Below are 15,823 nucleotides of genomic sequence, written 5' to 3'. Positions count from 1 at the left end.
CTGATCACAATATCAACAACAAACAATGTGGTTTTATTGGTGTGACAGTGACTAAATGTGGTGAATGGCTTCCCTAGAGGTTCAAAACTCCAGTTAATGTGCAGCAGTAGGGGAGAATGGGGTAACATGAGCCACTTTTTACATTTGATGATTTACAGCAAAATGAAAGTGTATTTGTTTAAAATAATAGTTACTATATATACCTCAGGTTTTTGTGCACCCATGGAAATTAAAACAAGTTATCTAATTATTATGGTTTTAGAACAATGACCCATCAAAAAAAGGTAGTCCTATAGCACAACTTGCCCCAAGGTAGGGGTAAAATGAGCATGGGGATGGGGTAGAGTGCTCTAGGTGTAAACTGTACCACTGTTAGATAATTTTGAACTTCATTATTGCCATCAATTTAACAAAGACAAAAACTCACACTTTTAATAAAAAACTATATGTTTGTGTTCAACATGTTACCTAAACATTTTCAGTAAAGATTAAACTGTGATCTTTATGTTTTAGCTACAGAAAGAATGTGTGTAAATGTGCTTTTGTGCTTTTTTGTGTACATCTGTACAGCATGTTCGTGTGTTGCTTAAACTTAACATTGTAACACTTGTAACAGTGATCAGACATTAACATGAACAGTGTCTCTAGTCTGTAGAATATCAGAAAATAATACTTAAACACACAGATTATTCTGTACATATGTAGCATATTTAAACTTTTGGGGGTAAATTGAGCCATTGACTCAACTTGCCCCAACATCACCAGCATGTTTTAACCCACAACCTCCATTTTGACATTATTGTTTCACACAGTGACTCAGATCCATAGTTATGACCAATGTCAATAATGCCCAGATAAAATTTCCACTAAACAATAATTTACTTTGTTCAACCTTCAACTTTGGAGTGAAAACAGCAACCAAAGAAATAAAACCACAACATGAGGAAGACGAGACAGTTTCTTAAACACAAACATCGGCTCAGCTCTGTCCTACAAGCTAGAAGCTTCTGAACTAACGTGAAACTGTGAACGCTGAAAACTGCTTGAACAAAGAGAAATTTAACATCACTGTTGATGTTTGGACACCTGATGCTGTTTTTCATTTTGCTATTTTGTTGGCACTATTTATACTCTGTTTCAATCCTCACTTTTTCTTTTTGAATAGTTTGAATAGTTGTTAGAATGCATGATTAAAGATTCCCTCCACATGTTTCAAGACATAAAAAGAGGACTAATAATAATAATTTGTGTCTGATATGATGATCTCTACTGCAGGACTGGACTAAACCATGAGCCCCTTTCAACGGGAGCTGAGCCCCTAAGAGGCTCTAATATTGTTTTAGATACAAGAAATAATCTCAAACTATTTATTCAGCCAATGGAAATAGTTTACTCATAATGCTTATAACTCAAAATTTCTAAATTGCAGATAAAGACAAACTTTTTGAGGGCCCTCCTCATGTTAAGGCTCCTGCGTACTTAGTTCCACTATTCCCCTCACTACTAGGCCCCGACATACATCATTCTGCACAGTAAAGCTCAAACAACCAAGTGTAGTAATAAGCAAAACTATCATTCTCAGCTTTATATTTTATTTAAATTTGTCTTGCCCATCATAATATGGGAATACCTAAATAAAAGTACGTACAGTATGTGAGTATATTAGTCACTTTTCACCACTGAGATTATCATTTATTTGAACAAAAGCAAAGCATTTCACTGTGTCACCAGTTCATTTAGTCTTTGGTTTTATTTTCATTGTGTGTCGGGTGAATGTAAAGAAATCAGCCAAGTTAGGTGTTAGTGAGTTCCTGATAATGTCCCAGTATCTCACTTATTACTGCACATTAAGTTCATATTAATCCTGAAGTAATTTGATTAATGTAAATTGATCTTTTGTTTTTATTATTGTATACTTTATAGTTTAAAATATTATGATGTATGACATATCGTAATTTTCATTATGTCATCTGGTAGCATGCAGTACTCAACCTCACGTTTTCTAAATGGAGCTGTTGTATTGGTGTCAACATGAAAAAAAAACAGGTCAATCAACTTAATCCTTGCAGGTCTGTGAGGATACTCATTGTTTTACTGAAGTTTATTAATCTACATGGATAACATGTTTACAGACTCCCAGCAGTAAGAGATATGACATTAACATTAAAAAATGTGTTCAATTAAAAAGGATTTTATGGCAACATAATTTAAGAAATGCACACAAAATATTGTTCATCACAACTATATTAATAATTGAATGATGGTTATTGTAATATTATCTTCATGGTTTATTACACTGTATATTTAACCTGCAGAACATTAGACCTTGTTAATTAAAAACATGAAACAAATAATTATCATCATTGTTAATAAATGGAGGCAAAGAGCTGGAGAAACTTCCTGAGACTTGTAGTGTCATCAGTTGCCAGGCAGAACTCAGTGCAACAGGTTTTGTTTTTTAGGGGAAAATCAGAGCAGCGACCTGAGACCGGATGTGTGCAGTGTGAAGATCTAATCTGGGACCTGCCAAGTCTAATAACATTGATAAAATACAAACTACACACAACATTTACACAATAGATGATAAATAGAAAAAATAGTGGTTCTAAACCTTATTGTTTTATTCCTGTTAAACAGTATTAAGCCTATTGGCCTGCTCTGACAGTTAATTAAATAACTGGAACAATCTACATGTTGGAACCATGTCCATTTAGTCTCTGTGACAATAATGAGTATTCAGGCAATATTCATTTTACTGTAACTACAGTAACAGATGAGTAAACAAACACTATATGTGGATTTACAAAAAGAACCAGACTTTTGGAATTTTGGGGAATTTATTGAAAGCAAAATAAAAAAGCAATTAAACAGTAGTGTAACAGAATTTTTCATTTCATTTCATTAATGTAATCCAACACAGGAAGTGAATTTGAGCAACATGCTCTTCAACATTTCACATATTTACAAAAACTCAACAGAGAAAGAAAACCCGTCCTTTTACTAACCAAACTAAAATTACAATAAAGCAATATGGAAAAGACTAATTAAGAAAAAACCTCAATTAAGAAAAATTAATTAATAAAAGTATCAAACACATACATTATTAATAATTAATCTTAAAATTTTAAATTAAACAATTTTAAAGAAATAAACAAGCGGGAATATTTACACAACTGGAAAAAAAATGTTTATTCTGTGTATTTGAGTGCATGGGGTGGGCAACATGAAAGACCTTCTATCACTGTATATGTAATTTTATATCACTATAGAGATATTTGTATATTGTGATACAGTAAATTGTTCTGCAAATTCAATTACCAGATTATAGATAAAATAATCAGACAGGAATTTGTCTAATTCTAACCCCATCCATTAAAATAAATACCAGGCATATCAAGATACTTCATCCAACTGATGCAAAAATCCAGTGAATGAATTTTACCGTAAAACTCTACAGTGACCTGATACAACCAGAGAAACAAACAGAAATCTTGGTAGAAACAGAAAAGGACAAAATTAACTTTCATCAGTTTTAAAGACATAAACAAGCAGAATATTTACACAACTGAAAAGTAAATCTTGTTCTATGTGTATGAGAGTATATGGGTTGAACAATATGAAAAGACCTTCTATCACTGCAAATTCAGTCGATTAAATAAAGATAAAATAATCAGATGGGAATTTGTGATTTTAGCCAATCTATTGAAATCAATACTTGGCATATAAAGGTACTTGTTCAAACTGATGCAAAAATCCTTTAAGTCCAATTTATCATGAAGCTCCTGATAATTGATCTGCAGTGACCTAAAACAACCAGAGAAACAAAGAATAGATATCTGGATAGAAACAGAAGAATCAGCTTATTTCATATCAGTCCAACCCCAGGAGTACATGTATATGAAAATGTGAATGTGTGTGTGTGTGTGTGTGATTTTACTACATAAAACCAACTATGGATTATGTGGATTTGTTTTACATAAACACCAAAACCTCAAAATGTGTTGTTTATGCATAAAGAGCACAATGATGCTTTGGTTGTTTTTCACTTCTCTCCAGATAAGAAAATATCACTCATTCAAAACATGATTGTAGCACAAAAATGCCTTTTTAAGTTGGTTTTCTTAGTAATCCAATTTCAATAATTACCTATGACAAGATTTTAACATTTAAAATCTCCAATTATAATTCTAAATTTGACATGAATGATTAATAATCAAGTTATTCACAGTTTACAGGTGGACAGGAGAATTTGGCGTCTGTCTTCAATGTTCCTTATTCCTGGTGGAGAGGAGTTCACCATCTTCTACTTTTCACTTGTTCCTGTTGGAAAAATAAATAATCATTCATAAAGAAACAGAGCAAAAGGTGTTTTCAAAATGGAAAATGTATCAATAAACCTCCTGTAACAATGTTGGGCTGTGAGGCAGTTTTGGACCAGTGGCCACAGTCAGAATTGCAGGTCATGTGACGCCCACTGGGCCAAAATAACGTTTTCCCAAAACACTGGATAACACTCAAATTTATCTTCATAATTTGAGTCATAAAGTCCAAATAACATTTAAATTCTCTACTCACTCACTTTGTAAACTACCTACGAGAGCTGCTGTATGATCAGAAGACTAGTTAGTGACTGAAACAGCAGCTGTGACTCTGAGCTTTACATCATAGACTGTTGGTTGCATCACATTTTAGTGAACACTGTCAGCTTTGTAGGCTATTATTTGTTCACTGCACATGTAGATAAGAGTGTGTAGGTCATATATTTGATACATGCATTATTACTTTCTGATGTGAACCTACACTTTTAGATCTGTGAATGTTTTAGTGTTCAATCTTTCTAGTATTCAGCACTGATCTGAACCTGTATCACATTATAAGCTTTGTAGTACTTTATATATTTCTGTATACTAAGAAAATACATAAAAAACACGTATAAATCATGTGATATGTTGTCTGTTTGTGATGAGAAGATAAATCTATTGTCACAATAGAATTTCACTTTGTTGGTAAAATGACACATTTGATCCACTCCAAGAAACAATATTTATATGCTAAATGTCTTTTTCTCTAATCTTTGATTTTTGGTGAAATATTGGATCATTTGAACATTTATTAAAATGAAACCATGTGAGAAGTTTAGAGGGAAAAATCACTATTTGATGGAGCTGTTAACAACTCAGACATCTGAAATGTGACCCTGGGTTCATCCCAATTCTATTGATTGATTGTTGCAGCTGATCAGACTGATCTGAGACAGATTACAGATTAAATTCAAGTGTATCACTCCCAAGATTTCTGATTCACCATATAGTTGAAAACCTGTGTTAATTGTATATCTGATCAACAAAAGAACCATAAACAACTTTTTTCATTCATTTTTAACATGGATAAAATCAAAGTCAGGCAGAGTCTGTCTGTCAGCAAGAAACACTTTTTAAACACTGAAACACTTCACTGTTCTGTCAAGACGGATAAACAGACAAACAAGGTGGAACATCGAATCTGTTAGTGTTCATACAACGCAGCCTGTTTCATTTCATTTAATATGAGATATTTCTGGGTAAAAAGGTTATTGGTTCAATTTGTTTTTCACACATCTGTGTTATAATAAAAACATGTCAACATTTTTCTGTAGTTATACTGGATCTCACACTGAGAAATGCTTCATAAGACTGACTTCTTCAATCTAAAACATCTGGTTCATCACAAGTTCATGTCTAAATTGTGTTTTCACCTCTAAAAACAGCAGTTTGGGAGACTGTTAGTAGTATTATATTGTTTAGTTCAGTGAGATAAGTTGACACAATGAAGTACTCACTGTCATCAGTTAGGAACTGGAACTTTAACTGATGATGAAGATGAAGTTTCTGAAGCTGCAAAAAGAAAAACAATTTGATTTGAAAAGAAGAAAAGAAGAGTTTTATCATGAGAGATAAACTGGACATGAGTGATGAATTACTAACATCTGACTTTGTGTCAAGTTGTTCATATTGACAGTTTAATATTTCTCATAACTTTTAAATATTTTTATATAATGTTGTCAAGTGACATCCAAATACTACAAGAAAAAGCAGATTAAAAATATCAAAATTTAATATTTAAAATACTTACTGTTAGCAGGTTTAAACCCTGAAATACAGAAAACAGTATTACACAGTTATTATTTATTCAATATTTATAAAAGAACACAAAGAGAAAACAGCAACATCTGTATCACTATTACAAGATATGTCAACTAATTATAAATCAAATATTTACACTTTATGGACCAGAAGTAAAATATATGATATTATAACAACATTAACACCAAAACAATAGCAGAGATATGTATGTTAAATACATCTGTGAAGTAAAAAAGGGCCTTTGTGTGGAGTAAAAACATCTTTTGTCTCTCACCATCCTTGTCCTTGTTCTTTTTCCAGAGGACGTATCCAACGATGGCGGCTACCAGGAGCAGCAGTACGACAACAACTCCAATGACAACACCAACAGGAAACTCTGAAGAACCTGGAACCCAAACACAACACTCAACTTTATTTATCTCGCTCTTTAATCACTAAATGGATCAGATTATATTTATTAACACAACTTAAGTCATATAAGTATTTGAAAGGAAGTCACAAGAACAAGACAAACATGCTGATGCTGAGTGTGTTTTAGTGAACTATCAGTGTTGGGAGTTAAAACCATAAAGTTTTACTGTAATCTCATTAGTTTTAACAGAAACACAGACGTGCAAAACATTACTGTTTGAATTTTAGTGGTTACATTACAATACTGGCCTGTTGAAAACTATTTTATAATGTTGAACATAATAATGCTTTGAAATGCAAAATTTAAATGCGTGTAAATATCTATCTAATAAAATAACAGTGCCTTCGACCGCTGTAATATCACTTGTGTGAGGGGAAAACATAAATAAAGATGTTAGAGGAGGCTTGATGCTCTGACATGTGGAAATATCCTTCATGCCACACGCACCACGTAAAGATGAGAATAAAAGCAGAAAATCTAAGTTGTGTCCAGGTCAGAATCACCTGTCAGTGGCAGAAAAGTCAACAAGCAACATGTCAAAGTACTTGATCAGAAAACACGCTCACATCAAACCTGCAGAAGAACCTCATCTCATTACAGATAATAGTGAAAAGATCAGATCAGCTGAGGATCAAGAGTGAAGAGTGAAGGAAATGCTGCTCATGTCTGTAAATTCTGAACAAGTAAATAATAACTAACATGATTACTTTCGTTATTGAGTAATATGTTAACTCTCATTATACTTTTAGGAGAGTATTGATTGATTAGTAATGAAATAGTTTTTCTGAGTCACTTTCCCACATTTACATGCAGTTCTGGTTTTCTTACCTTTCCTGATACTTTCATACAGATAAAAACTGTCTGGTTGCATTAACGGCTGAACGATCAGTTAGACTTGAACCAAATTAACAACCAGAGAAGAAATAAACTTTGTGATCAAATAACATTTTACAGAACATAGAAACTGTACTGAAGAGGAAAACATACATAATTTAAAAGACAATTTAATTTCATCTGATCATTTGGAAAAATTAAAGATTAAAAACTTCTCATGAATTCTTCTGGCGTCCAAAGAGACAAATGAAATCTAGATGACTTAAAAAACAGAAACAAGAAAACAAACCACTAAAGGAGATAAACAACCCCATCTGTCATAAATAATTAAAATATAAATAAAAATAATATAAACTAAATGTGTTTCCTACCTCCATCACTTCTGATTCCAGTCTTGCCTTCATTAGTTCTGATCACAGCTTTGTCCAGTTTGGTGATGATGTCGTCCTTTAGACCAGAGAGCTGAAACACACATTCAAACCTCCTCCAGTCTTCAGGTGTGACTGATGAAAGTTTCAGGTCAACACTCATCTGGAAGGATCCATCATGGTTGGGGAGGATCTCTCCACGTTCCACGTCCTCATGAAGCTCCTCTCCATCTTTCCTCCAGAATAGTGTGGCTCTGTGAGGGTAGAAACCTGTAGCGTGGCAGCTGACTGGAGAGGAGGGAGTCTTCTGGAGGAGAGAGAGTGTGGGACGCTCTGGAGTGTAAAGACAGACAGTTTATAGTTTCTTTATTATTATTTAACTTATATTAATATTATCATTCCTTTTTGGTGTAATGTATTTAGTAACACATAAAATAAACCTCATTGAAGTGTGACTGAGAAAAGGAGGGAGGAACAGAGAAGAAGAAAGACATGAAGAGAGGTGAGGAGAGAGAGACTAGATTAGAAAGAGACAGAAAGTGTAGAAAAAGAGAGGTGATAAATGTGAGAGAGAGTGACAGAGAGAAAATGGGGTAAAGGTGGAGGGAGGCAGAGAGATGAAGAGAGGTGAGAGAGAAAATGAAAGAAATGTGTGTAAACTGAGACACAGTGGCTCTCTGTATGTTGGTTCATATTTATTGTAATGTTACTGTAAGTTAGAAACAGAGGAGGCTTATTAACATTGTTGTGTCCATGAAACTACATCAGGTCATGTGATTCTACCTGTTCTCATCAGAGAGCTCTTCCCGTAGTCCACATACTTCTTCAGCCAGTCAATGCAAGTCTGGGCGAGGTAGTTGTTCCAATAGTCAGTGTAGGCTTTATTTTTGTCCCACTTGTGTTTGGTGATGACAGCTTGTGGTTTTGGAGCGATCCATGTCTCTGTCTTCAGGTCAAGTGCTATGAAGTCTTCTCCATCATAACCAAACTGTTTGAAACCATCAACCACCTTATCAGTCTCATCGTCCCATTCACAGCCGTACATCTCCTGGACAATGTGGACACCTAAGAGAGAGACAGAGACACAGACTGCAGTAAACCAGAGTGAGATCTCAGCACAGTCAGCTATCATCAGTTGATATCACATCTTCACCACAGAGACACACTGATCCACACACACCAAAACAGAAGATCTACACCTTCTGCTGTTATTGGCTGGACGGAAACCACTCACAGCCAATCATCATCTGGACAGTGTGGACGACTCAGAGAGAGACAGAGAGGCAGAGACTGCTGGGAAACAGAGTCCATTTCCTGTCTTTACCACAGAGACACACTGTCTCCACTGAGACCAACACACACTTTATCTACACTGTTGAAGGTGGTGTGACTTCTCTCTCACACACACATGCACACTGAGGTGGAGTCCTGACTAACACACACAGATTAAACCTGATCCTGGACTGAACATTACATCCACTGAAACCCTGCAGCCAGTGGATCAGTCCAACAACATCCTCTTCCTGTGAGAAACTACAGACTAGACTGTCCTGAAGCTCCGGAAGCTTCCACTGAAGGAGAGTTTTATTCAGGATTAGTCACTAGTGTGTGTGTGTGTGTGTGTGTGTGTGTGTGTGTGTGTGTCCTGTTCTGCAGTGTGTTACTACAACTGGTCAGAATAAGGAAAACACCAGCAGGACCATTATGGAGACTGGGAAGCAGTCTGTGTGTCCTGATTGGTCCATTCATCAGTCAATAATTTCATACAACCAACAGCTGTTTCCACCTGCAGATGTTGGCTTGATGCTGCCTGCTGGGATGAACCAACACACTGTGTTCACTACAGTAGAGTTAATCTGATCTAATCTGTACTTCTACTATATATTTAGAGCTGCAACTAATGATTAATCAATTCAGCTATTGATTACTTTTTTGATAAATTGATTAAACGTTTACTTTACGAGTTGTCAGAAAATAGTGAAAAGTGCCAACAACAAGTTCACAGAGCCTGAAGTGAAATCTTCAGATTGATTGTTTTGTTTGATCAACACTGAACAGAATTTAATTTTTAATGATATAAAACAGATAAAAGCATCAAATTCTCATATTTGAGAAACTGGAACCAGCAAATGTTTGACATTTTTTTCTTGATAAAAGACTTTAAATGATTATCTGATTATCAAAATTAATTTTCTGTTAATCTACTAATTGATTAACTGACTAATCATTTCAGCACTATGTATGTTTATTATGACACAGACTATAGACTGAATATAAAGATGGACGACACGTCTTCACTTCCTGCCGCTGTGCAAAAGTGAAGCCAAAATATCCAAAAGATCGCATTTTCAGGAGCTGCCATCTTGCTTGTGTGACGTCATTTGCAACCAGAGTCTGTGCAGTAGAGTCGGGGGGGCGGGATGACGGCCTGCGGGACACGCCCCCTCAACATGACTGACAGCCACCGAGAGCCGAGTGAACCAGAGAGATAAACCAGCAGAAACCAGCCGCTAAGTGATGGCGAGTGTATAGATCCACGATTACCTACTGAAGGAGACTGTCATGTGACATTTACGCCTTATTTTTTCCCACCAGCATTCCGTGAAGACCCGCCCTACTCTGCCTCTGATTGGCTAGTACTCGTTGCCTTCGTTGGTTAGATTTAGACATGAGGAGTGAGATGGTCAGTGTTAGGGTAAGAATATCAGGGTCAGAGCCAATCAGAGGCTGAGTGTGTTCATGATAAATAAAATAAAACCAATATAACAATTATATTTACAAATACAAACTTTACACACATGAAACACTGTATCGGGCTCATTTACACTCAGCGTTAACGATTCACTTGATAGTTACTGCATTAAAACTATTTTCAGGTTGTGGGTAAGTGAAATAATATATAAAACATATAAAAAAAACAACCTGAATCTGAACTCAACCCTTCTGACAACAGCAGCATATCGTCTACACCCAAAATCTGGAAACATCTCACCAGCAGAAATGAAAGAGGCGACTTCAGTGAGCACTTTTAAAAACTTCAATTAACTTCCTCCCCAACATCTACCTCTGTATGTTTATTACACTTTCTGCACTTTAATGTCTCAGTTTATTATTTTCTTATTTTTATTCTCTTATTTTTAATGTATCTTAATGTTCAGTTATTTTTAATGTATTTGAAGTATTTTAATGTTTTTCTTATGTGTACAGCACCTTGAGTTACAACTACTGTATGAAAAGTGCAAAACAAATAAATAAACTTACATAAAAACAAACATGTTAAAAATGTTGGTGAACGGGCGACAGGCGACGTACATGGAGATGACGTGTGTATTATATGGTTTTAAACTGACGTACCGAGTTCAAACGTACTTAGTAGACGTATTTTTAGATCATAATTTATGATATACGTCGCCGTCACGCCACCGCTGGTAGACGTTCCTTCCTATGGGATTAAATTTGTGTCATAATAATTGAACAAAATCTCCCAAGCATCAGACAAAAACTAAATTGAATGTGAATAAAAATAAAATGAAAGCAAAAAAAATGATCTCAAAGGCAAAACTTACAATAAAACTTTTGTGGTCACTTTTTTCAGTTTCGCTGCTTAATTTTTCAGTTTCAGTTCTGACACAAAGGGCGTGTGGGCGGGTCTTACAGGGCTGCGTCACCATTAGCCAATTACTTTTGAAGGGACAGGTCAACGGTCAGTCGTACTACTTGTTGCACTTCCAGACCGTTGAAACTGAAAAATTCTGAACTCAAACTGAAAAGTTCAACAGCCAAACTGAAAAATTAAGCAGCAAAAAGTGTCGACAAAAGAGAAATCCTGATCAGTGAAAGAAAAGTGGAGAATATTGTAATCAAATGTTTCACTCTTGTATAGTTTTATCTAAAGTTTTGTATTTGAGGTCACTTTTTCACTTTTAATTCATTTTTTTGGTTTGATTCTTGGGAGATGTTGTTCAGTTATTATGACACTAATTTAATCCCGTACCTTCCACGCACTCGCCTTAACGTCGCCGCCGGTCTCTCGTCTACAGTCTCAATCAATCTCATTTAAAACTCCACGCGGTCTGACGGCGACGGAAAGGTCGACTGCTCCTCCTGCTCCTCCTCCTCCTCCTGGTAATCCTTAAATTGACACTATCCACCTGCCGTACCAGCTGGTAGTGAATCACAGATGTAAACGTTACATTAGCGTCTTCCATCAGAAACTGCTGCGCTCACTCGGCTCGTCTGCCGCATCTGACGGAGGTTTGAGGGCTGTCAATCACAGCTGTCAATCATGACGTCACACCCCCCCTTTTTTATATCGTCAAATAACTAATTAAAAACAAACTTATCAGATAAATGAGCACTTGAACAAACATCAGCGTGATAAGAACAACCTAAAATGACAGAAACCATCTTTGGGGAAAAATGTATTTGACGAGCACTTTGATTCTTTAGTTTGGCTCATGTCCCATCCGCTAACATGGAGGGGGCGGGATTTAGGAGCTGTACTGCAACCAGCCACCAGGGGGCGATCCAGATGTTTTGGCTTCAGTTTTGGGGAGCTGTCATGTCGTCCATCTTTATATACAGTCTATGACACAAACACACTGCAGTCAAGTAAAGTTAATCTAATCTAATCTACATGTATGAACCAACACACTGTGGTCACTACAGTAGAGTTAATCTGATCTAATCTGTACTTCTACTATATATTTAGAGCTGCAACTAATGATTCTTTTCATTATCGATTCATCTATTGATTCCTTTTTTGATTAATGGATTAAACATTTACTTTACAAAACGTCAGAAAATAGTGAAAAGTGCCAAAAACAAGTTCCCAGAGTCTAAAGTGAAATCTTCAGATTGATTGTTTTGTTTGATCAACACTGAACAGAATTTAATTTTTAATGATATAAAACAGATAAAAGCATCAAATTAATCTACTTAATTATTAATGATAGTTATTATTATTAAGAATTAATCTACTACTCAGTTAACTGACTACTCATTTCAGCACTATGTGTGTTTATTATGACACAGACACACTGTGGTCCAGTAAAGTTAATCTAATCTAATCTGTAGTTCTACTAGATGTTTATTATGGGATGGACACACTGTGTATCAGTACAGTAGAGTCGTGCTGTGATCTGAATGAGACGTTTACCGTGTCGTCCTGTCAGTCAGGTTTATTAAAACATACTGTTACTTCTGTCATACGGGGACCCGACAGAAGCAGCCTGTGTCCCATTTACAGTCCTGCGCCGTAGTTTAAGAAACCAGGCGGTAATGTTCCTCTATCAGCTGTGTGTTGTAAAACTGTTGTGATAAACAGGTTTCTACACTGTGGGCAGTTCAGTAGATTATTCTGATCTAATCTAGTGGAGATAAAGTGTTAATAATCTCTGTTGGTTATTATGGGATGGACAGAAACACTGGATCAGTGCAGTATAGCAGCATCCAGGAGTCTCAGTCTCAGTAATGTGTGTTTTAGTCTGTTTCAGTGTGTGTGAGTGTAAACCTCCATATAAAACAGTGTTGATGAGGAATGATGGTGTGTGTGTGTGTGTGTGTGTGTGTGTGTGTGTGTTCACATCTGTTTACTACTATACAACAAACAGGGTGAAAGCATAAACAACATTTTATCAGTAAACAGTGAAACACAAACAAACCTCCAGTTTGGTTGAAGCGCTGCTTTGCAGTTTCAATGTTGGCTTTGAAGGTCTGCTGGGCACCCAAACAGGTCTGAGTTTGACGCTCCCAGTACTGTGGATCATCTGCTGTGATTTTGCTCATCCAGTCTTGTTTGGGTACATTTCTGTTGGTGTTGCTGTCACAGTGAGCTATCTGAACTTCATCAACCATCCCAACAGACACATACTCTGGGAAGTTTGGGACTTGAGAGGACCCAGTGTAGAAATACTTCAGAGAGTGAGTCACTGTAAGAAAAAGTTAATGTCATCATTTCAGTTTTCCCAATTATAGTTTTATAAATAACTTTTACATAAAATAAAAATATTTTTCTGTGCACAGAATCAAACGGAGCTACAGTACATCCTCCTGATAATCTCTGTTGTACAATCAATCAATAAATAAGTTGATAGACAGAAATTTTGCTCCAGAAATATTTTTGATCGATTATATTTTGAAATAAAATATTAAACCAGTCAATTATTTAGACATCAGATCATAAACATGTCTGACTTTCATTGATAGATGCATTTTGTTTTTTTTTAATATATATTATATATTTTTAGTGTGAAGTAAAACTCCAGTTTAGTTTCCAGTCAGTGGAGACGTTTATTCTTCAGGATCATCATTAGTAGCGTCTGCTCCTCATTATTGTGTTGAAATATGAAACCATAAACCTGACAAACTATATATCAGTCCCTCCAGGATTCACTGAGTTTGTTGTGATTATTAATTCTGCAGCAGCTTTTCTCAAAAACTGTGATACAATTTGTGATGTTTTATTTGCTCTGTTTGTGGTAAAACTGTACAAAAAAAACTGTAAGCAAACAAATATTGTGGAGATTTCTTGAATTTGCGTTAATTATTACAATCACAAAATCACAGTTTCCTGGAGGGACTGATATACGCTGCATGTGATTATAATTTTATTTTCTATATTCAGCTATTTAAAACATTTTGTATTTGATTATATTATGTCCATTATGGTCTTTATACTGTAAACTGTGAACGACGACAACTTAGGTTTCTTCTTCCTGAGGTTTTAAGCATTTCTACTTATACAGTTTAGAAGTGGGTTGTTTAGCTCTTTTCTATCGCTGTTGACATTTTTCATCATTAAATAATCATTAATTTCATTTTTTTCCCTGATGTTGTTGTCAGAGGATTATGGATTTATGGATTTTAAATGTTTAAGTTTAAGAGATTTTTTAAATAAAACCAATAAAAAAAAATCAGACCCTGTCCCTTATGAACCTGACTTTTATCTTGATTTATGTCAACTGAAGAATTATATTTAAGTTTCACTTCAAATATCTTTGATAACAAATATTTGGTGTAAAACCAAATCTTCTGAATTGTTGACAATCACAGAGAAATGTTTACAGCTCTATATTTAATAAAGTTCTCTTGGGTGATATTTTTACTCTCATGTACTCATTCTGTACTGTTTCTATTAGTATCAGCTTATACTGGATTAAAAGCAGATTATTTATTAACTCTAATATCCAACATGAACTGATCATTATTCACTCTTAGTCCTGATTCCAAAACTTTATTCCAGAGTTTCAACAGAATAAACTTTATACAAGTGTCTGTAAGTTTTCATGATCCTCCACTGTCCTCTGTCATTTATGTACTAAGATGTTTATGTTCTGAGAATTATGTCTTTAAATCTTTGTCAGTTTTAACAGTGTGAAAGACTTTGTGATTAATTTGCTCGGTTGTTTTATCTCAGGCTGATGTTTGCACATGTGTCCTTATTTAATGTGTTTTTATTGTAATGTCTGGTTTGATGCAGCAGTTCCTTTCATCCATTAACCTGAACCCTCTGATGTCTGAATGCATGTAGATCAAATTTCTGTGATGTTAAACTATTAAGATGCACTTGATAAATTCTGAACTGGTCAGAATAAAAATCTCTAATAAATCTATTTCTTATTAGTAGATTAAACAAATGATCAATATGATCTAATTAGGGCTGCAGCTAACAATTATTTTCATTATCAAATAATCTAGTAATCATTTTTCAATTAATCCATTATTTGTTTCATAAAATATCATTACATGGTGAAAAATGTCCATTTAGAGTTCAGTAACATTTTCAAATGTTTTGTTTTATCAAACCAAAAGTCAAAAATTAAAAGTCATTCAGTTTACTGTCATAGAACTATAAGAAAAACTACAAATATTTACATTTTTGCTGAAGAAATCACTTTAACAACTATTTGATAACAAATTACAGATTAAGACATAATATTTTAATATAACAAAACTCAAAAAACTCAGTATTAAGTCATTTTGAACATGAGATCTATGTTATTATAAAATTATATAAAGTTTATATTTGCGTTGTTGAACAAAATAAATGATGAATGTCAGTAATTTAGTGAATGATATTAAATATT

General features: G+C 34.8%; 1 protein-coding gene across 6 annotated transcripts in view; it reads right to left on the bottom strand.

The window, feature by feature from the left end:
• LOC122969373 (H-2 class I histocompatibility antigen, Q9 alpha chain-like) overlaps window positions 1–15,823 on the bottom strand; it is a 49,357-nt gene that overhangs the window by 32,538 nt on the left and 996 nt on the right. For 3 of the 6 annotated variants that reach the window (XR_006399007.1, XM_044334997.1, XM_044334996.1), the window contains exons 2-6: window positions 13,400–13,666; window positions 8,520–8,801; window positions 7,740–8,069; window positions 6,397–6,507; window positions 6,112–6,129 (exon numbers count right to left, since the gene is read on the bottom strand). Coding sequence is in view for 5 of the 6 variants with exons in the window: in XM_044334997.1 (XP_044190932.1) it covers window positions 6,112–6,129; window positions 6,397–6,507; window positions 7,740–8,069; window positions 8,520–8,801; window positions 13,400–13,666 (1,008 nt within the window). In the remaining variant the exon portion in view is untranslated. Of the gene's footprint in view, window positions 1–2,823; window positions 4,321–5,817; window positions 5,874–6,111; window positions 6,130–6,396; window positions 6,508–7,739; window positions 8,070–8,519; window positions 8,802–13,399; window positions 13,667–15,823 lie in introns of those variants that run through there. The other 3 variants (XM_044334998.1, XM_044334999.1, XM_044335000.1) reach the window with 3 other exon arrangements.

Source organism: Thunnus albacares, chromosome 19, assembly GCF_914725855.1.
Source record: "Thunnus albacares chromosome 19, fThuAlb1.1, whole genome shotgun sequence".
In the NCBI taxonomy this organism is placed as follows: Eukaryota; Metazoa; Chordata; class Actinopteri; order Scombriformes; family Scombridae; genus Thunnus; species Thunnus albacares.
Note: the sequence above shows the minus strand (reverse complement) of the source record. Positions and strands in the feature narration are given on the sequence as shown.